Source organism: Anas acuta, chromosome 1 (assembly GCF_963932015.1).
Source record: "Anas acuta chromosome 1, bAnaAcu1.1, whole genome shotgun sequence".
NCBI lineage: Eukaryota > Metazoa > Chordata > Aves > Anseriformes > Anatidae > Anas > Anas acuta.
This window is the reverse complement of record NC_088979.1, coordinates 195,156,429-195,178,375: the sequence shown is the minus strand read 5'-3', so window position 1 is coordinate 195,178,375 and position 21,947 is coordinate 195,156,429. Positions and strand designations below refer to the sequence as shown.

The following is a 21,947-nucleotide window of genomic DNA, read 5'->3' as shown; positions in this document are numbered from 1 at the left end:
TTCATAAAAGCTTTATCAAACTAAGAGGCTTAAAATAGATAACTCAATGAAATGTAGAGTGCTGCAAGTTTTCAGCACAGTTTTATTACCATAAAAAATGCCAGCAAAGTAGGATTGCAGTTACTGGAAAATCTTCTCTATTTTCCCATTTCCACAAAAAAAAAAAAAAAAAAAAAAAAAAAAAAAAAAATTCAGCTCCATATTTGTTTGTTGTTGTTGTGTTATGTTTTGTTTTGTTTTGTTTTTCCTCTGGATCTATATGTTCTTCTCTTTGTCCTTGCGCAGCCATAACTTGAAACAATTAACAACTACATCCTCTCAAAATAACAAACATTGAGACAATGAATTTCTGAAAAGCATTTATGTGATTCCTGTTTTTTCTGGGCAAACATACATATACTTAGTGTAGCAACTACCAGAAAATAGTATCACCCAAGAAACTAAAAGTAGCATGGACCACAGGTTGTTCAACTTATTTTTCAGGTTAGATTTCACATTGCAATTTTGATACTCTCTTTGAACAGCAAAGAAAATACATTTTATTTAGTCAAGGAAATCCCCTTTACATATATGTAAAAGATATTCAAGGCAGAACCTTTCCCTTGTTCAACTTTTTGCTTACTTTTTGCATGGTATTTTTAAGAAGAATATGTTAAATGTTGCCTAAATAGGTAGGATTAAAACAAAGAAAGATTAAGGAATTGCTCTCAATTATTATTTTTGGTTTTTAATCTTAGCTTTCAAGTCATGTTTTTGCCTTCTTAAAGAGTACATCATAGATGCTAAAAATAACACAATTTCCTTTTGTGTGGGTTTACAGGGATATGCTGATTTTAATATGATTTCCAGAGAAACTGAATTTGCATAGCTGTTCATTATTCTAAAATTAGCTGTGACCAAAAGGTATTCATAATACATAATAATAAGATGAAATTATTAGTTAAAGGCAATTTAAAATTATTTAAAACTGTCTGAACCTGTGTTATATTAAACCAAGGTGAAACGGAAGTAAATGGGAAATGATGCTCTTCTTGAAAGTGTATGTAATGTACAGTACATTTTATAGCTTATGATTTTGAACAACTCAATCTTTTTTTGTCCCTTTCTCCTAAGCAGCAAATTAACAATCAGAGAAGCTTCTGTTGGGATGATGATGTTGATTATTACATAAGATTTCTGGTTGTGATCTCTTTTATTCAAGTATGTGAACAGTGTCCTGTTTTCTTTAGCAACACTTAGAAGTATCCAACAAATTCTTCACTTAAAACTTTGTAGTCTGACTTCACAGATATCTCATACTCCCTGTGACTTTGTCCTTCCCTCTATTAAGTCATGTTAATTTATTTGTTGCCTCTATGCTAGACTTTTGCTTCAGTATACAACACCAATAATCAGTCTTGTTCTTACCATCAATCAACCTTCTTCTTCCCATCTGTCCCCATGGATCCCTGGGATGACACTCAGATCAATCTTTCTAATAAGGTCAACTGCTTTGGACGTCAGTTTCTCTGCTTTGAGCTATCTTTTCATATAAAAACCTTTGGTGAGAGATACTTCTTTGTATAAAGACCTCTGGTGAATGGTCTAGAGGGGAAGATCAGCAGCCAGCAGACATTCCTTGGTTTGTTCAGCAGAGGAGGCTGAGGGCCTCCTCATGGAGGCCTCATGGAGGCCTGCTGCTTCCTCAGAAGGAGATCAGAGGGGCAGGCGCTGAGCTCTTCTCTCTGGGTCAGTGATAAGACCCAAGGGAATGGCATGGAGCTGGAACAGGGGAGGGTCAGGCTGGGTGTTAGGAAATGGTTTTTCAGTGAAAGGGTGGTCAGACACTGGAACAGGCTCCCTAGGGAAGTGTTCATGGCACCAAGCCTTCTGGAGTTCAGGAAGCATTTAGACAATGCTGTCAGAATTATAGTTTAATTTAACTGTGTGGAGCCATATGTTTGACCTGATGATCCTTGTGGGTCCATTCCGACTCAGAATATTCTATGATTCTATGATAAAAAGACTTACTTCTTTCTTACGTTAGCCTGTTAGAAGGGTGCTTGACACAGCTATCATGTTTAACACAATCTGCAGATAGTAAGTTCTGATGGACGTCATTACTGCCTGGTGGTAAAACTTGTACATGTCTGGACCATTTGTAGAATCTCATTGACTGCACTGAACTTGTACAGGTATTAAAGCCAGGTCATCACAGGTGAGGCTGTTTCAATAGGGTGTTTTAAATAACACATATGAAATTCATTTTAAAATAATCTTGAACTAAATGTTGAAGTTCAGACCACTCAGACTTGATAATGAGAAAAGCTGCAGAACTACAAAAACAGGGCTTTGAAAATCAGTTTGGCTGTTGTGGTGGTCACAAAACTGCCCATCTGTCTCTATAAAAAATAGTACAATGAGGAGATAATGAAAATATACCATCATACATAATTGTTTTGAAGTTTATGATAGCAATGGGGTTAATTTCCTTTTGACTTAAATTGCAGCTGAAAAAGAAAACACTGGAAGTGACTGTCTGGGATTATGATAGATTCTCATCGAATGACTTCCTTGGTGAAGTGAGTATCGTCTTTCTTTCTTTCTGCCCTTGACCAGTTCGAAAGGCAATGAATGGCTTGTTGGTATTTGGACAATGTTTGCTTACACTGTATGGGACTAGTAAAAACACATTAGGTATAAACTTTCTTACAGCACAATATTACTGCTGACTTCACAACAATTGATCATAATTTTCTTCATTCACACATATAAGATGCCTGTCCTTATCTTGGTAAACAGTGGGTAAATTCACTCAGGACTCAACAGAATGTTACTTCGCTGATTTTATTTACCTATTTATTTTTTTGATCCCAAGCTGGGACTGAATGGTGGATTCTTGTTGTGACTGATAAAATGCCAGCCTTGATTTTAACATAACATAGGAAGGCTGAGCAGGTATCAGTCTTTGGAAATTATTGAAGGATTAAATTTTGCTATCAAGACACATGATAGAACATCCACAATTAACAGCAAGAGTCAGTTATTTGGTCTTGCAGATTCAAGGTCTTCTTTATAACACTAAAAAATAGTAATATCATTGCCAAAGTATAAGCGAAGGCAAAATCTTGTAAGGCCTGAATACCCTGAATACCCTGGTAATTAAAAATAGATGAGTGATCATGGGTAGCAGTGTGATCTCTCTTTTAAAAGCAAACAAACATATGGACATATAATATAGAGTTACCAGCAATAAGTATGATGTCAAATAAGTAATTAAAAATGTTATTACCAAAGAAGATTATAATTAGAAACAGAAGCCCAGAAAAATCGATTGCTCAAATTATTGTTCATATACAGAGTAACTTCAAATACCTCTGCTTAGTCTGCATTTGAATTTATCAAAAAGGCATTCAGTTCAGCTCCAGTATCCATTTGTGTAACTCTAAAACTGAGCAATCAGTGACACTATTTGAACAATTACTAAAATAAATGTATAGGAAGCAGCTACATGATTACTTATTTTCTGCATGCCACATCAGTATTCCTGTTGGGTTCAGCATATTTTTCCAAAAGCTGGGTTTTACTGAATATTTACGTCACTGTCATTTATGACATTTACAAAATGGATGCTCCAGCAGCTGCTCCTACAGGAAGATTTAAACTTCACCTTCAAATATTTTAAACCTCTAGAACTATTTCATTTATTGAATTATTCAAACTTAAACATGAAAACCATGCTTCATGGAAGAATGTTGGGAAAAGACCATCCAGTGTACCTCAGGACCATTTTGAAGTCCAGGGTACCCAGTAAAATGGGATCCAAATTGTGCCCTAAGGAATTTGTAATGGACTTTCACAAAGGCACAAGCATAGATACTTATGGGTATCAAAGACTGCTGAAAAACTGAATAAAGTCAGCATCATTTGCATGCCCCAGAAGGCACATGGTACATTATGGTTCACATCGACAAGATACATCCCTTTTCTCCAAAATAGAGCTGCTAGCCAGTATTGCCCATTAGGAACAACCTTCAACCATGTATGGTGGTTTTACCCAGTTGGGCAGCTGAGCTCCACCACAACTGCTCTCTCACCTCACTCCCCTTCCTCAACAGGAAAGGGAGAGAAAATATGATAAAAAGGTCTCAAGGGTTGAGATAAGGACAGGGAGATCACTCAATTATCGCAACAATTATCATCATGGGCAAAACAGACTCAATGTAGAGAGATTAGAGACACTTATTGCCTATTACTAACAAGCTAGAGAAGTGAGAAACAAAGAAAAAAAAATAAAAACACCTTCCTCCCATTCACTCTCTTCCACCTCCTCCTCCCTATTTTTGTTCTTTCCTTCACTCAAGACTGTGATGACTCTTTAGTACTTTACAAAATCACAGAATCATCTAGGTTGGAAGAGACCTCCAAGATCACCTAGTCCAACCTCTGACCTAACACTAACAAGTCATCCACTAAACCATATCGCTAAGATCTAAATGTAAATGTCTTTTAAAGATCTCCAGGGATGGTGACTGAACCACTTCCCTGAGCAGCTCTTGGCCCTCTCTACCACAAAACCACTAAGTGTGAAAGGATCTTTATTGCTCCCATTGTTGTTTTTTTTAGGATTTATTTTTAAAGAAATTTCCCAAAACTCCTAATAGCAATGGAAGTGGCCTAGAGAAGATTTTGGCTACAATTTTTTTTGCTTTTTTTTTTTTATGGCATATTGCTAGTTTCATTGCCACATTACCATTTTTTCTTCCTTTTTCCTTACTGTTGAGGTGCGATGCTTAAAGGGCTTATTGCACTTTACTATTATTTTTGGAAGTGCAAATGTATACCCTTTTTTTTTTTTTTTCCTACAAATTCTGAAAATTTGTGGAATTTTGAAAAGAAACAACAAGACCCAGTCTCATACTACTGAAGACTTTATTTAAAACAAATAGAAAATTATTTGCCCCCTTTCCTGACAGAAACAAGAAAATAGCTATGCCCAATTCTTCTGTTAGGACATAGAAGAGGTAGAATGACTAGTACCCTCTTTTGCCCTGCTATCAAGCAAATGCTCACAAGCTACTCCTTAGCCATCTTGGTATGGAGTTATGTATAAGCTAGTAGTCCCTACTGAGATCCTGCTGAGATGTATCAGTGCAGACACAGCAGTATGCTAACAAATGTGTGTTTCCAACCACAGCTGGTTTACATCAGGCTAGGTTAGAGCATGAGCAGAGAGTCCTGAATCTGATAGCACTCAGCCTTTATGCCATTATCTGTTTATATTTGCTACTTTTAGTAGCACAGCTGTAGACTCTTATGCTGTAAACCATCATACATAGATCATATACAAGCCGTATATTGTGCTTTCATTCGTTTATAGGTATTGATTGAGTTATCCAGTGTCTCTCAGCTTGACAACACTCCTCGGTGGTACCCTCTGAAAGAACAGAGTGAAAACATTGATCATGGGAAATCTCATTCTGGACAGAGTAGCCAGCAATCGCCAAAACCATCTGTCATCAAGAGCAGAAGTCACGGAATCTTCCCAGATCCCTCTAAGGGTAGGAATGACTCAGTGCACCTGATATGAAGTGTTTTTCCAGATGACAGGAAAACCTTTGCTATTTGTAAGTTCTCATGGAAACATCAAGATACTGCTATGAAGTTTGCATAAACTTTTATTAAAGACTTATTTCTCTCTGTGGTTAATTTATCAGAGACCTGTGCTGAGGCCTAATTTGAACCAATCGGTGCCAGACAGCTCACTGTATATTTGTGTCATTAAAATAGCCACACCTAAGCTCTATGAGCTTTTCACATCTATTATAAACTCTGTGCCTTTTTCATTTTTTTTCTAGTAGCCTTGGCCAAATTCAATACATATTTAGCTTCCTATTTTTCACATTCTTTAAATAATCAATGGCATTTTATCTTCTGGAAATGTCACATTAATAGTTTATAGAATAACAATTATGCTGTAATAATGCATATGCATATGCATATCCAGTCAATGATAATGGGCTGTAGCTTATTTCAAGTGCATTGGAAATCAGTGGAGCTCATACAGTAGAATTATACTAGGGCTTACAAAAGAAGAATTGATCTCAATGTCTCCTGCTCCAATAAATTTATCTCTGCTTTCTTTCTTTCCTTTTTTTTTCTTTCCTTTTTTTTTTTTTTTTTTTTTTTTCTCTATACTAAGTACTGGTGGCCAGTAGCAATATCAAAGCAATAGCAATCAAAAACACTCTAGATGAGAGGCTCATGGTGATAAGACTTTGGTCCATCTCTTCTCTATCTCTTAGTAAAGTTTTGCTAGCAAATGGTGTCTATTTAATATCTATCTCCAAATCAGAAGTTACTACAGAAGGTGTTGCAAAGCAGAGTATTCATTTGGCAGGACAGAGGGTAAAAGTTCTTGCATTACAACAGTGTAAAGGATAGTGGTTATCATCTCCATACTCGAGAAGCATAAAACAGGAAAGTCTTTAGGCTACCCCATTGTTCCAACAGTGTGAAACAGTGCCGGAAGCATAAATAACAGGTTATAGAAACCTATTAACAAATGAATTATTCCCTGGGCCATGGAATGGTGAGGAAATAAAAAATTATGCTTAATAAGAGTTTCCTAATCACAATATATCCTGAGACTTTGAATGGTGTTGCACAGCTTTATTCATTGTTCTGGAATGTAGCTAGAGAGGGAAACTGAGAGAAAGAAAATGAGTTTGTTTTTAATAAATGCAGCACTTGTGCTTCTCCATTTTCTTGTTAGACATGCAGGTGCCCACCATCGAGAAATCCCACAGCAGTCCAGGGAGCTCCAAATCTTCTTCTGAAGGACATCTACGCTCCCATGGGCCATCCCGCAGCCAAAGCAAAACCAGTGTCACTCAAACCCACCTTGAAGATGCTGGGGCAGCCATTGCTGCTGCTGAAGCAGCTGTCCAACAGCTTCGTCTTCAACCAAGTAAAAGACGCAAATAAATTCCTCAGCATGGCAGCTTAATGTTCATCTGTTGCCTTTTTCCCTGCTGTCCTTTCCTTTTATTTTTTTAATGCTCTTGGCACACTGTGCTCACTCTTTTTGATGTCTTTCTTTGTGTGCCTGTGTGTGAATACATATAATTACAATATTCTCTTGTATTTAGAAGTCTTTTATTTATTTATTTATTTTAATTTATATAGACTGCAGTGAAACTGGCTGTTTCTCCATTGTTCCCTTCATTCATGGTCCATGATGTTCCATAGTTGTGCATGACTCACAGAGAGTTCCATTGTGTGGTGGTGTTTTGATGTCACTAAACAATGACCAATGAAGTAACCAAAACTGGCAGAGATGCAGCTGTAAACTTTGCAAGTTGCACACAACAAGTATGGAGGACACACTAACAAGATGTAACTATGAATATTAATCAGCAGGACAGCACCACATATGAAGGAGGAAAAAGGAAAAAAAAAGTAAACTTGAAAAAAAATATATTTTTTTTTAACTGCATGGTTAAGATATCGATTTTTGAAGCATGGCTGTAAATATTTAACTTTTTTTTTGGAAATGAAATGTAACACAACCTTCTTTCTTAGTCTCTCACATAATATATCATATTAGTGATGAGCAAAACAACAATGCACAAAACCATTAAACACAAAAAAACAATTTACAACATTAGTTTTTGACATTGTTAACAAGTTGTCAAAGTCAGAGTTGAGAGCTAAGTCAGTCTTCACAGTTCAATTCTTGTAATTTTTGTACCATAGTTTGATCAAAGGTCGGGATAAGTTGTATCTGACATCTTTAAACAGATTAATAAATTAGAACTTTTCAATAAAAAAGCAAAGCTCTCCAGAGAGGACTTATTTAAGGGTAAATTCAAACTCTCTGACAGTGGATTCATTGTGTTTGTCTTCAGGATTTATTATGATATGCCATAAACTTACCATGGTATAATGCAAAACCTAAGGGGTGATTTCCTTTGTCTTCACCATCATTAATACAAGAAACAGCCAGTTTTAATACTCTTTAATGCTGTGCATGTGGTGTCTCTTTGGTGTTTGAAAACACTACTTATTTAAATACAGACAAAAACACTTTTGTTTGCATGAATAACATTTAAGCTGGTTCCATCTGAGGATACATACTCTGGGTTTCCATTTCACCCACACTGCCACAGCAGCACATAAAAGCGGTCAGTCTAATCATGCCAGGAAGCAGCACAGACACAGCATAGCAGGAGTCCTCCCTATTCAAAGAACTCAGTCTGACAATCTGCCTCCACCAGCCAATGACAACAAAGACCAAAGCCAACTAGCCCTCAGGAAAGTGATGTCTGACGGACCAGTCAAGCCTGAAGGAGGTGAGCAGAAAGACATGGTTAAGAAACCAAACACATCACAAATCCTTCTTGCCATGTCTACTAATTCATCACAATATTTAATTATTTATTTTACCCCTCCATTAAGTGCTGTGTTAACATGAATCAAGAACTCTTCTTGATTTTTCTGCATCAGCGCATAATTCCTTATCATAAAAAAACCTGCGCTAAGAAACATTACAAAACAACAAAAGTGTACACTACCATTCCACTGGAGGACTTAAATCTTTGATGAAAAACTGTATAGCTTTGCTCATGTTGTTGCCTAACAAAAAACGTGCAACCATGTTGGTCTGCTTAAGCATGATTTAACATACCTTGTGACAAAAACCTAACTACACATTTTTGTTTCTGGAATTCTAATTGGAACATCAACATTTTTATTTTTATTTTTTCTCTCCCAGTAGTGTTATGACATCAACAGAGATATTTTTTTTAAACCACCAGTGGAAAGGAAAGTTTTGATCCATGTATAGCTCTATCTCTTGATAAGTTTTCCATCTCTGAAATTCTTTTCTACCTGTAGACACCTGTCCATCGACCCCAAATGCTGCATATCATCAACTTCACCACTAATCACAAATAAAGAGCCAGATTCTCAGTTGTTTCAAGTTGACAGTGTTCTTTTGAAATCTGGAGCATTTTGCTTATTTCCAAAAAATCTGAGGGATTATCCCAATAAACTTACAGACTGGACTCCCAGATTTTCTTTTGTGTTGTATTCCCTTTCCAATATCATGCAAATCATCAAAGGTTTTTCTGTTAACACTATCACACACCATGGACCATAGGATGTCTGAAAATGTTGTATGAAAGAAAGAGGACATGATATTTCAAAGGATACATTCTAAATGCAAAAAGTCATTAATGTGATGTTGAAATGGCTAATTAACAAGGGGCTGATTTAATGAGTAATTTTAAATATTTTATTTACTAATAACAATAACTTTCTTTTTCTTATCTGAAAACTCTTAAATATGTGCATATATTACATATTACAAATATAACATGCATATGTGCAGCCGCACACATATTCTTCTCCCTACAGCTCAACTCAGGACACTCAGTTCAGGCCGAGGCTGAAGGAGATCATGACACTAGTTCATGACTGAAATGTCCATCCTATTATTAGGATGTATACCACAGAAATCTTTTGAGGTGCTGTTTCTGTAGACATTTATTATAAAGTCTTGAAGTCCTACAATGTCTTTTGGTAGAGAGGAACAATGCTTAAACCTTTTCCTTATCATATGGGCTTGAATCGTGTTCCACATATATGGTATTTATGATAGAGACAGGCTGTTGGCTTCAAGTACCTTTGTTACTAAGCATCTTTTCTATTAAAATTGTGAAAAGGACATGTATTAATATGCATTTGGCTCATAGGAGTGTTAGAACCATCTTACAGAGTCCTGGGAATAAAAATGAACATTAATATTAATATATTAGTGAGGTTGGAGTTGCTGAGGAAACTAGATAGTTTTGGTTTTACTTCTTTTCACTTCTGACTAATACAGACAATCCATGGTGGCCTTCACAAATATTATAAGTTTGGCTTCATATCTGTTTGTCTTCTTACAATTCCCAAACTAGTGTGTCCTAATTTATTCGTATAAGGCAGGCCACATATAAGTACCATTTTGAGTTTAATGGATCTCAAATACATTTTAACAGGAACAAAGGGTAAGATTAGTTAACTGCAGTTTTGTTGAGTTAAAATGGGAGAGATTATAACCTTGAATGGAAAAGGTGCTAAGATACTCAAACCAGCTTTCAAAGTTCTTGGAAGGAAAAAAAAAAAAAAAGGAGGAAAAACAGGATTGGAACAGTCATTTTAGCAAGTTAGTAAGGATGATTTTGCATTTTTTGTCACTAAATCTCAAAGCATTTTCTTTAAAAAAAAAAAAAAACACATTACAGATAATATACAACAATATTATTACTGTTAGCACTACTATATAGCACTCTGAATTTATCAGAGAACAGCACCTTTTAGAAAAGCTGTTGTTTTTTTCTAGGCCAAGTATACAAGGTGATAGCAATCTAGCAAGATTTCCACAAAGTTAATCTGAAAAAAAAAAAAAAAAACAACAACAACAAAAACAAAAAAACTCTGTTGCATGATTATCAGTCTTTCTACACCTAACTTAAGAATTTATTCCTTTAACCTAGTCTCTCAGTACTTTTTTATTTTTTTTTCCTTTTCCTCTTGCATTGAATTGCCACTTGAAGAAAACAAAACAAAACAAAACAAGAACCTTCAGTCATTCTGAGAATGCCTCAGAGAAATCTTTCTCTACTTCTGGACCTAGAACCTGAACCTAGGACTATTGGATTTATTTTGTTACTTATTAATTGTATGTTTGACAAGAAATGAAAAGGAAATCATAAACAAAAACAGTATCCACAGTATACATACAGTATTTTGTGAATGCATGGGCCTTGCATCACCTTACGTTTGTTGGAATGATCTATTTCTGTACTATATTAATACTATATTCTGAATTTATTTAAAACAGTAAAAATGTATTTTAAGTGATCTGTTTTACATTTAAGGTGAAGATACAACAGAAGTCATTGGTCTTTGTTCAGCATGTTTGTAAAAGCCAATAGTCAACTACAACATTTAATTAAAAATAAACCCTGAAGTACAATTTCCTTGTTGCCTGTGAGAGATAAGAGTGCAATCTGCAAAGAAACCAATTGCATACATTCCACTCATACCCTTCAGAGAGGAACAATAAAATTTCAGAGCAAAACCTTTGAAGCTAAAAGTTGCAAGGGATCCAAGCCAGAGGGAGACAGCAGTGCTTAGGTTTGAGTTAATTTGAATTTGTTTCTGCGAAAAAAAATTGGATCACTGCCAATTACACATTCACATAAAATAAGCATTCCTTTCAACATAAGCTGAGTATTAGGGTTTATCCACCAGACAAGTCAGTTTTCAAGATGGACTGATAGTCCACCTCCTTCTAAGTCAATATCTTAACCCACTGAAGGATCATGCCCATTATGTAGAATTTATTGGTAGGTCACTTATGTTTTAAATATAATTATCTGTTCTTCAGATCACTAAACAGTTACAGACATTCAGATGAAAAATATTTTTTTTCTGGGTGTATGCAGGTAGGCATATCTGAAATATAGTTATTTACCTATTTTATATAAGGCCTTTTCAAAGACAGTTTTTTTTTTTTTTTAAGTGAACAACATGCTTTAGTTTTTATTACTCCCAGTGAGACAAGTTAGAAGGACAATGCACAACAAAATTTCCCTTCAACATCAGACTAAAAAGTAAAAACATTCACCAATTGGAGCACAGTAAATTAATATCTAAGTAGCTAAACCCAAATATTATTGTAGTCATATCCATTTTTTTCTACACTTTCAAACAGGCACTCATGAGAGAGAAGCTGAGTCAATATCTTCTTGCTAGAACATGATGCATTTCAAGAGATCAGAGCTTTTAGCTGCCTTAGTATGCACCTCCTTTTCTATTTGGCACACATTAAAAAACAAAAACAAAACAATAAACTAAGCAAATAACAACACCAACAACAAAACAAAACAAAACAAAACACCAGGAGGAAAGTACTGCTTTGCTCCTGACCTGAATTTGTTAGCAAATCTTCAAGATTTATTAAAAAACATTGTATTTCAGTTCAATGTCCAAACACACCTGTTGGTACCACTATCACTAGGAGGTGGGAACTAGTTAATGTGGTACATACAATATATTTCTACAGCAACCTTTATCTATGTTTCCTACATTTTATTCAGTAGATATGTTCACCTAATCTGATAAAGATTTTTCATAGAATCATAGAGTCATAGAATGGCTTAGGTTGGAAGAGACGTTATAGATCACCTAGTTCCAATTGCCGTGACATGGGCAGGGACACCTCCCACTAGACCAGGTTGCTCAAAATCCTATCCAGCCTGGCCCTGAACACTTCCACTTTTTCAGCCTCTGACATTTTAAAATCACAGAATTTTCTGAAAACTTCCAATACTAACTAATGTCTGTTTCCCATCTCACACAGAAAATTTTATATTTTACATTTTCTACTGTGACCCAAAAGCTTTATTTGTGATACCATAAGAGGATACTACTTCCCAAATAATTGTGTGTCAAATGATTATATTATTCAGAGAAAGGTCTACCATCATACCTAACACTGGTGACTTCCTGTAAGAATAAATGAACTGTGCATCAGCATTTTAGTAATTGTATCTAGATAAGTCCATCAAATTATATCTCTTGAAGACCCTCAGTTCGAAACACCTTAACTCAAAAGGCAGCATGCCTGCTTTCGGCTTCTTTGGTCAACCAACTTTGACAAGATTTCACTTGAGTGTCAGCATAGCAGCAGGTTAAAGCTACACAAATATTAGATGTGACATATGTACCAACAATGTATTGGTAGAACTGTAAAATCTGTGATACATGTCTGAGCGGGCACTATGTAATTTCTAGCCACTTAGCTGTAAAAAAATAAAAAATATAATTTGACAGGAACTGTCTTAACTTCTATTTACTGGTGTTAGCAATGATGTAGAGTGAAAGGAAATTGATTCCTAGGTTCTATAAATCTTTTGGATTGGGTTGACTGTGGATTTAAATGCCTTCTTACTTGGGCTCCCTTTAGGCCTATACCTATTTTCCCGCTTCTAATAAGCAATATTTATAAATTTATAAACTTCTAATAAGCAATATAATAAATATTTTCATTTTTATAAAACAGTAATTTAGGATGCTTTCTTCACACTTACATAATTTACTGCCCTAAGCTGTTTTATGACTAGCTTCACCAGTCTCGTAATTTCCCAGATAAATGGGCTTTAATATTGCTACAAATAACCAATTTCCAAGAATCACTACCAAAACAAGAACAGTATGTCCTCACTCTCTGCAGACAGCAATAATCTGAGGCTGTCTTTTGAGGCTTGTTTCAGTCTAAAAGCTGGCACATTTTGCTTTGGTTATTCCTGCTATCCACCATTGGTTATTTGGTTATTCCTGCTTCCACCATTTTAAGATGACATGCAATTTCAGGAAATTGATCAGATTCTTCATTTGATAACTCCCATTTCAAAAGTCTGTTAGAAGGTAGCCTAAGCCTATGGAGCACAAGGAAGACAATTATTTCATCAGAATTTCTTTGCTGGGTAAAGAAATATCATCACCGCATTTTCAGATGACTGCTATTCTGCCACCATTACTCACTTCAAATGGTAAATTGCTCTGCAAAGAGTTGAACTGAAATTTCACAAAATATCCAAAATATCACTACTCAGTGTGTGGTCAAAGCTGTGCCTAATACACAAATGAGGTTGCAGTAGGTAAGACCATGATCTAAAATACTGTTGAGTATGAGGAAGAATTCTGAATACCAGAATTGACCTGGTTCATATCCCTTGGTGATGGATTATTCATTATTTATCCACACTCAGTTCCCAAAATATGGAGCTATCAGTCTCGACAAAAGGATTTCATTCTGCAGAACTCCACAGAGCAAGCCAGAGCAGTACTTGCTCTTAGTATGAGCAACCATTTCTTGAAAGTATGTAAATAGGCATTTGGCAGCAGCAAGAGCTTGAAGTACTTGAAACAGAAGCCAAGTGAGAATGGAGAGTAGACAAGCTTCTGTCAGAAGACTGTGCGTGTGACATGCGCTGTTGTTTAGCAGATAAATTTCCAAAGTAGATTTGTGATTTCACCTGCTTCCATGGAGTTACATTACTCTGAGGAAACAGAATGATACTATCAGCCTTCTTTGTTACCCAGGGCTTTTCACAAGACTGCAAGTTTTGGAGAACTCTTAGAACTGTTTTATTTAGAACTTTTTTTTTTTTTTTTGTCTATTTGTTTTGTTTTGTTTTCCCAACCAATTACAGGCAAAGTCTCAAAACTTATTCCCAAAGTCCTGCTCAAAAGCAATTTTCCATCCTCCTGATTGGTTTACAAACAGAATTGTTTCAATGTGTTTTTATAGTTTGGTTTTGGCTTCTAGACAGATACCTGTGAAAGGAACTACACAATTGAAAGGAAGAGAACACAATTTCTGCAATTTAATGACCTGTTCTTTAATTCTAAAAATTAGTCCCATTTTTTAATTCTAAATCTTTATTTTCAGCTTTTGTTTTTAATGTCCACTCACTGTAGAAGAATAGCTGCAGGGTCTGATAGCCTTGGATTCTTTCTGTTTTGCTAATGACTGATTTGACTCGTCATAGCTATAGTCTTATGTGAATTGTCTCTCTTATGTTGTATTTAATAAAACCATCTTCTCTACTGTAAAAAAAAATAATAGACTTTTCTAAAAAAAAAAAAAGATACAATCATATCACCCATCTTTTTTTTTTATTGAATTTTATTATTAATATTATTATTTTTTATACTAAGGCATGAGTTACATGTTTTCCCTGGATAAAAAAAGTTTTCTGACTGGGCCCATAAGCCAAAGCACAAGCAAAAATACAAACAGAAATATTTTTTTTGCCATTCAAGCACATGCATTCAACTAATACTGCAGTAAGAATAATAAATTATTCTTACTTACAGTAAGCGGTAGCACACACTTTTTTTTTTTTTTTTAAGAAAAAAAATAACTATATCAGAGATATGGTTCTGATTGACTTTTTAGCATTTGAAAGAATCCATTTAAGCAATTGAGAACTCCTCCAACCATTTGTACATTATTCACTAGAATGGTTGAACTGAAATTTTTGCTCATGTCAGCCTGTAGAGAATGAAGTAAAACAATATTACTCAGTGGTAACATTAACACTGCATTGCTGGCTACTGATTATCAAATCTTTACCCATCAACACATCTTCAAAGTAGAGAACATTTCTTGTCATTAGGGGAACTCAGCTAAAATAATATTAGCAGGTGAACATGAAATTAAATCTACATCAATAACAGAAATTCAGTGCACTCTGAGAAGGCAGTCTATATTAGAGATTTAATCTTTCATTTCTTATTTTTGTTCCTCCCAGCCCAATGGCTGGACAATCCAGACATCACTGAATCCTTAGAAAGTAACAAATACCTGGCAAACTGAATAAAGAGTTATCAGAGAAAGATCTGAAAACAATCTCTCCTCTCCCAGTAAGAAGCCAAATGATCATACTGGGTAATGATCTTCAGATAAATTGAAATTACTTCAGCATCATGTGTAATTGGCAGCAAGACTTTACATATGAGCACGAGAACCAAAACTTCTCATATGAGAAGCCAGAGGACCAGAAAATAATTTGAAACAACAAAGGGCAAGGAAGCAAAGAATCAAATGAACCATAGCTCTTCCATAATCTAGATACTTGGGATACTTGATTTTGAAATTATGCCAGTTCCCTTTGTCCAAGCTCCTATGCAAATAAATGCCGTACATTTGGGCGAAACATGAGCACACCTTGTATTTGAGCACACACAGAGGCATCTCTGTGATACCAGAAAAGAATATCCAAATTCTGTGCCTCAAAATACTGTAGTGAATCACTAGCAAATTATTCAACTTCCTAGAGACCAATCACAACCCTCCAGACTTTTGAAGTCAAAAACTAAGAATTTAGGCATTTTCTGGCACAGGGAGCTGTCAGCAGAAGCTCTAACTCAGAAGTGAACTTGCCCTATCTCACTTTAGTTACTTGTCCTTTATGTGAATAGGAACCCAATTGTCCAAGACAGGTGATGATTGCTCTGAGTCTTACAAAACTTCACAGACCTTTTTCAGGTCTAGTAAGACTGGAAGGATGCCAGAGTGAACTCAGCCTTTCTTGTTAAAGTTTCTAAGATATTTGTATTTGGTTAAAGACAAAAGGTAGGACTGGAAACCAATATACAAACTAGTTCTTTGCATGTAAGAGCAGGGAAAAAAATCTAGCTTGTGACTTTACAGAGTGTAATCTTACTTCAGTTATTCTAACAGACAAAATATTGCCTGGCAACAGGCATCACCACATCTTCAGAACTTATAAGTACCCTATATAACCAGCAGCAGTAGTTTAAAGGTTTAGATTTGTCTGTAAAAAATAGAGTCATATGGAAAATGTGTGTGTCTCATGAGTTATGGAGGAGTTATCTGTATCCAGATTTTGAGTTTGTCACAAAAACAACTCCAAATCTATTTTTGGATTTCATCTCTTGTCACAAACTGACGCGGTAGTTCATTACTCTCATAGAGCAGACAGGAAACAAAATAAGAACATTGAACTTCAGAATTTTCAAAATCCAGTCATGAATCTAAACTTAGGCACATTATACCCATTCACCAAGAGATATTTCAGAAAACGATCAATAGAGAAAAAAATGTAAATTAGGGAAAACAGAACAGAAACTAAAAATATGACATACTGAATGTATCATCAGGATACATCTCTGTCAAAAGAAATAATTATATTCTGATTATAAATGGATGTAGAACAACGATTAAGCCAGTTATAAATGCCTAATTCAAGCTTATTTGGCACATTAAACTAGATTCTAAATTTTAGAAATCCACCATTTATAAGAAATTACTCCAGGCACTAGATTTTACATTGAAGTCAATAAAAATAAGAGACCAGATGTGAACCACCCTTTCAGCCACATAAGTTATGGCTGAGATTTATGCCACACTATGTAAATTCATGATTAAGGGAATAGACACACTTTTTTTTTTTTTTTTGTGCTAACACCATGCTGCCTTTGGTTCCATGTGTTTTGCAGTTCTGTGTCTTTATGGATTGTCCTCACCTATGAGGTATTTGCCATACCGTGACTAAAACAAACAAACAAACAAACCAAAATCAATAACAAAAACAGCAAAACAAAAATAACCTCAAAACCTCAAACAGAAAATATCAGAAGTCATACAGGTCACTCAACCATCACGAGAACTGAGGTGATGGATTAGTTTTGAGCAGACATGAAAGAGCCTCAGCACAGGTTTTTGAGTATGTGGAAGCTAATAATAATGAATTATAACAGAGAGCTTGACCTCTCTTTTCCCAAATCTCTTTTACCCCAAATTTTCCATCATCAGTTTCCTGACATGACACACCACACACTTTATTCATAGGAATTTGCTCACAGCACCACAGACTGAAAGTGATGGAGTAACTGCTGCTCACAGCTGGCTGAGCAGGACACTGCAGTGCTCTAGCTGTCTGTGCTGAAAAAAAAAAAAAAAAAAAAAAGTAACTTTTTCTCCAGAAAAGATACTGAGAGCATCTGCTAGCACTGATTTTACAGTTATTTCATCTGTATTAACATCCAAGATAGCCTTTGATCAATATACAAAGTTAAGAAATTGAGCTAAAGAATAATTTTGTTTCCAAATAATTTAGATTGACAGATTCCTTTGGCGGTTGTAGGCATTATTGAAACAGACTAGGTTAATATAGTTTAAAGAAAAAAGTGACAGCTCAGTTTTGCAGTGAAGAATCACTTTGCGGAGTAAGAGTTCTATCTTAACTGACAGTTCAGCCCAAGGACTGATGACATGAGGAATGCTTCATTCCTGTCTTCTAGTGTCAATTATTAATCTGTTTTTGCATTACATTTGAGGAGTCACAGTCAGCTTCCTGGTCCCACATTAGGTAGCATGCAGCAATCTTCACCAAAAATATAATTCATTCAGTAAAACATAAAAATGATCTTGTTTGTCAGCTTAAAGCAAGACACCACTGGGCTCTGGCCCCAGTAATTTCCATTTGAAGTAATTTCCATTTAGATACTCGATTAATTTTTTGTTTAAAGAAGGATCTTTTTTAACTGTTTGCGTTAGAACTTCACAGTTCACCAAAGTAACACAAAACTTCAATAAGGCTTCACAGAATAATAACTTTACAGGAAAGTATTTTATATTCATATTTTATATTACATATTTTATATGTTATATATGCTGAGCCAGTTGGAATTGATTAAACATGACAATTGTTGATGTAGTTGATGAGAAAAAATAAAATTTCCAAAAAATTCAATTAATATTTCCCAGTTAAACTAGTCAATGTGAGAATAGCTATTCCTTTATCAATTATTATGTGCAATGTCACTATGTCCTTTTTTTTTTATGTGTGTGCATATTTCTCAACTCGCCAAAGGCTGAATATTAGAAAACTTGTTCATGTAGTACAACAACATCCAAAACACAAAATAATGCATCTGACAAAAATGACATATACTGATATACATTTTCTACACTAATCTTTAGCAAGATTGGAACAGCTCCTATTAAAATATCCACATTAAAATTTCAGGTATACAGTAAGAGATATCCAGATAGGTAGGAGCAGTTGAGAAATATAATGCAGTTGCAGTGTTATGTCTGAAAGGGGGTGGAGTTCTTTATAGAGCTTCTGTGACTATAGATGGTGTACTTGTATTTGCTTTCAGCTTTCTCACTTCAAGTCATCAAATGCAATGAATATTTCATGAAGAATATGTGGAAGGGACTCTCATTTCTACAGGGTTAGCCTATGAAATATTTTGGATGAATTGCTGGCTTTCTGTCGCTTTAATCGGAAAGAAAAAAAAATAATTGTGTTAATCAACTAACCCATTCTACTTTTCCTTCAGAACATTGGACATTGATTTGAACTATTAATATGACTGAAGAAAACAATTGCAATGATATACTGTTTGGTTTAGTTCCTTGCTTTTAGTTCTTTGTTTGTTTGTTTGTTTTTTCCCCTTGTTCTTTGTGAAAATAAACATCATATGCAAGAGATGATCTCATAACACTGGAATTTAAAGTAAAAAAGTGAAAGCCTTTGCAGTATGTAATTTTGATAAATTCATTTTTTTTTTCTTAATGTTATCTTACAAGGTTTTCTGTAACCTATTGTTCTTACCCTGTACAGCAAGGTCTACTAACCACCGACCTGCAGAAAGTTCTGTCTCCACTGGCTCATCAGCCAGTAGCTTTGGCAGTGGATACAGCATGGATAGTGAAGGCAGCAGCAGTGCCACGGGAGAGAATAATCTGTTTCCCATCCCAAGAATGTAAGGCTTTTCTTTTAATATACTGAATCCTCTGTCCTTTGAGAATGTGTAGCACTTTCACTTGCCAGTCATCTTATGTAGTCTCCTCTGCAGACAAGTTATGCATTAGAATAGCACTTAAATAGGTAGAATTTCTCAGAGCTCATACCTTCCTTTTGCTTTGTTGAACATTGAATTGTTATTAACCAACCAAATCTCTACCTAAACCTCATAAATTTATTGTTGTCACACTGGAGAGGTTGTCTTCAATGCAACAGTGTGGAGATGAGCTTGGGTTATGTTTTTTTAAAGTGCAGTTTTCCTAGGCTAGAGAATGCTTAATTTACATTTTCAGACTGACCTCCTTCTTGAAACACGTGTTAGTTGTGCAAATTAAATGCAGATATTGGATCCAACGGAACTTTCCCCTAGTTTTTAAGAGTTTGAGCAGAATTTCTCCAAAAGGTTTTGGTTGGAAATTTTAGTCCAAGATTTTTTTTTCCCCTGAGGTGTCTGTAGTACCAAGCTATTATCTGTACAGTGATCCTATAAAATGATTACACAGTAAACAACTAAGTTTTACCAGGATTTCCTTCCCCTTAACTATGGCAGTATAAATGTTCATTTTGCAATTTCACTTATAGTCCTTTACAGGAAAAAAATAATGTCTCTTGATCAGCTTAATGTTTGTAGCCTGAATTCTTATAGTTTGACTATTCTCAAAATATTATTCAGTAGTAATGCATTGTACTGAACAATGTAGTGTAGTTCTTTCAGCATCTGCAATAGTTGTTCCATGTTTTTCTCCAGGACACAAGTTTTTGCTTTTCCTTTGCAGCCTAGACATATTAGTTAAAGCTGCAATAAAGAACATGTTTTAAACTTTCTAAAAAAAGGCTAGAATTAAAAAAAAAAAAAAAAAAAAAAAAAAAAAGACACCAGGACTCCATTCATTCTCTAGAACAATGATATTTCTAAGTATTCATTATTCGCAAAAATAAAGAACAAAGATATTTCTTTATAAGTTGTTAAAGGCTAAAGGGGAAAACAGCCTTCAAACTAGGATTTCTTTTTTCATCTTCAGAATCTAGGAGGACAATGTGAGCTGAGGCTGTGGGGTGCAAATTGCTTAATCTTTATTGAACTTTTCACTCATGTTATTTTAGCTTAAAATGACTTGTACTTTCCAGTGGCAAAAAGAGATTATTTTTAATTGGAATTGTCTATCTCATAAGATAATTATTTTGTAGCTATCTCTAATGAGAAAAGCAAAGATGCATAAAGTCCTTGTGGACAGAAACACAAGATGCAGCAAAGCTCAACAGTTTTTAGGTCACATATACAAAACTGAAGTCCAAATAGTATCACTTACTGTGTATTTTTTTAGCAATGTGACAGTATCTACAGCTACTTAGTAGCTGGCTGGCATTAGTTTATTAAGCCTGAAATCAGCTGCACTTCTACTGAAAAAAAAAAAAAAAAAAAAAGAGTCTCCATAGCTTTCAGCTTTTCCCTTAAATTAAATAAAATATATCCAGTCTTCCAGTCTTCTTATTTTCTGCTCTATGGACTAGACAATATTTTTTTTATTATCATATTTTTAAGGTAATTTTTTTGTATGCTGTTATTGGACAGAACCACTAAAAGTTACAAAGCACATAGACAGCAAATGCTTACTTTTTTTTATTTACACTACAATATAATGAAAATGAATGACAAAATTACTGTTTAACAACTGAGACCTGTGGGATTGTCTTCGGGGAGAATGTTTTAAAACAGATAACTGGTTCTATTTTGAAGTCTGGATAAAAATAATGGTATATCTGACTATATGCTTGACTGAAATTCTAGTCAGCATCATGGTCACACTGATTTGTTAATGACTTCAGGGACTCTGATCCTGTATACTAATATAGCATACCCATAAGACCACACATCACAATTTGAATGAAAAGCATTAAGTAAGCTAAACAATTTAAAGTGTATTGGTATATAGAAACACTTTTTTTGGTAAGCTCTCCGTTTAGATTAAGTTTCTGATCTATCAATAGAAAAAGAGGCTGCGATTTAAACTGTACTTTGGTATGAATGTTTTTAGTCATAAAAACATTTATTCATGAAATAAAATAAAAGAATTTGTGACAATGAAAATTGTTTGAAGAGGTAACTTAGCATACTTGCCTATATTAAATATTGCTTTAATTATCAAGGGAAATTAATCATTTAATACAGCTAAATAAATTTTCCTATTTAGGAAGGAATTTGTAAAAAAAAATCCTTTTTTAAGTGAGAAAATTACTTGAAAATTTCCCTGAAAATTACTTATATTCCCATCTATGGTAAAAACTATGCCATTGTACTGTGTAACCACCTATACCAGTAAAATATCTGTAAAATTATATTAATTTACAATGCAAAGGTGAAGATCTACCGAAAAATGTGTGAGGAATCTAGCCTTAGGGACTAATAATTATTGTATTGCACTTGTAATATGCTTTGTAAAATATTACCTCACAGAAGAAGAATAACTTTTAATTAAAACTGAGTTTGAAATCACTTTATAAACTGACATTATGTTCATTTTTGTTCATTGTGAACATTCTGTTGCTGTCATGAAATGTAAAGCT

The 21,947-nt window shown here is 34.7% G+C and overlaps 1 protein-coding gene and 1 long non-coding RNA gene across 12 annotated transcripts in view; one reads left to right on the top strand and one right to left on the bottom strand.

Annotated features, from left to right (window-relative positions):
* PCLO (piccolo presynaptic cytomatrix protein) overlaps nt 1–21,947 on the top strand; it is a 361,820-nt gene that overhangs the window by 293,670 nt on the left and 46,203 nt on the right. For 3 of the 10 annotated variants that reach the window (XM_068669944.1, XM_068669945.1, XM_068669942.1), the window contains 5 exons: nt 2,490–2,561; nt 5,360–5,540; nt 6,755–6,949; nt 8,151–8,333; nt 19,200–19,341. In XM_068669944.1, coding sequence (XP_068526045.1) covers nt 2,490–2,561; nt 5,360–5,540; nt 6,755–6,949; nt 8,151–8,333; nt 19,200–19,341 — 773 coding nt within the window. Of the gene's footprint in view, nt 1–2,489; nt 2,562–5,359; nt 5,607–6,754; nt 6,950–8,150; nt 8,334–10,583; nt 17,211–19,199; nt 19,342–21,947 lie in introns of those variants that run through there. The other 7 variants (XM_068669948.1, XM_068669947.1, XM_068669946.1 and 4 more) reach the window with 6 other exon arrangements.
* Nucleotides 8,192–21,947, bottom strand: part of LOC137849860 (uncharacterized) — a 41,790-nt gene continuing 28,034 nt past the window's right edge. For both annotated transcript variants that reach the window (XR_011092111.1, XR_011092112.1), the window contains exons 4-5: nt 17,406–17,509; nt 8,192–8,324 (exon numbers count right to left, since the gene is read on the bottom strand). This is a non-coding gene — a long non-coding RNA (uncharacterized lncRNA). The remainder of the gene's footprint in view (nt 8,325–17,405; nt 17,510–21,947) is intronic.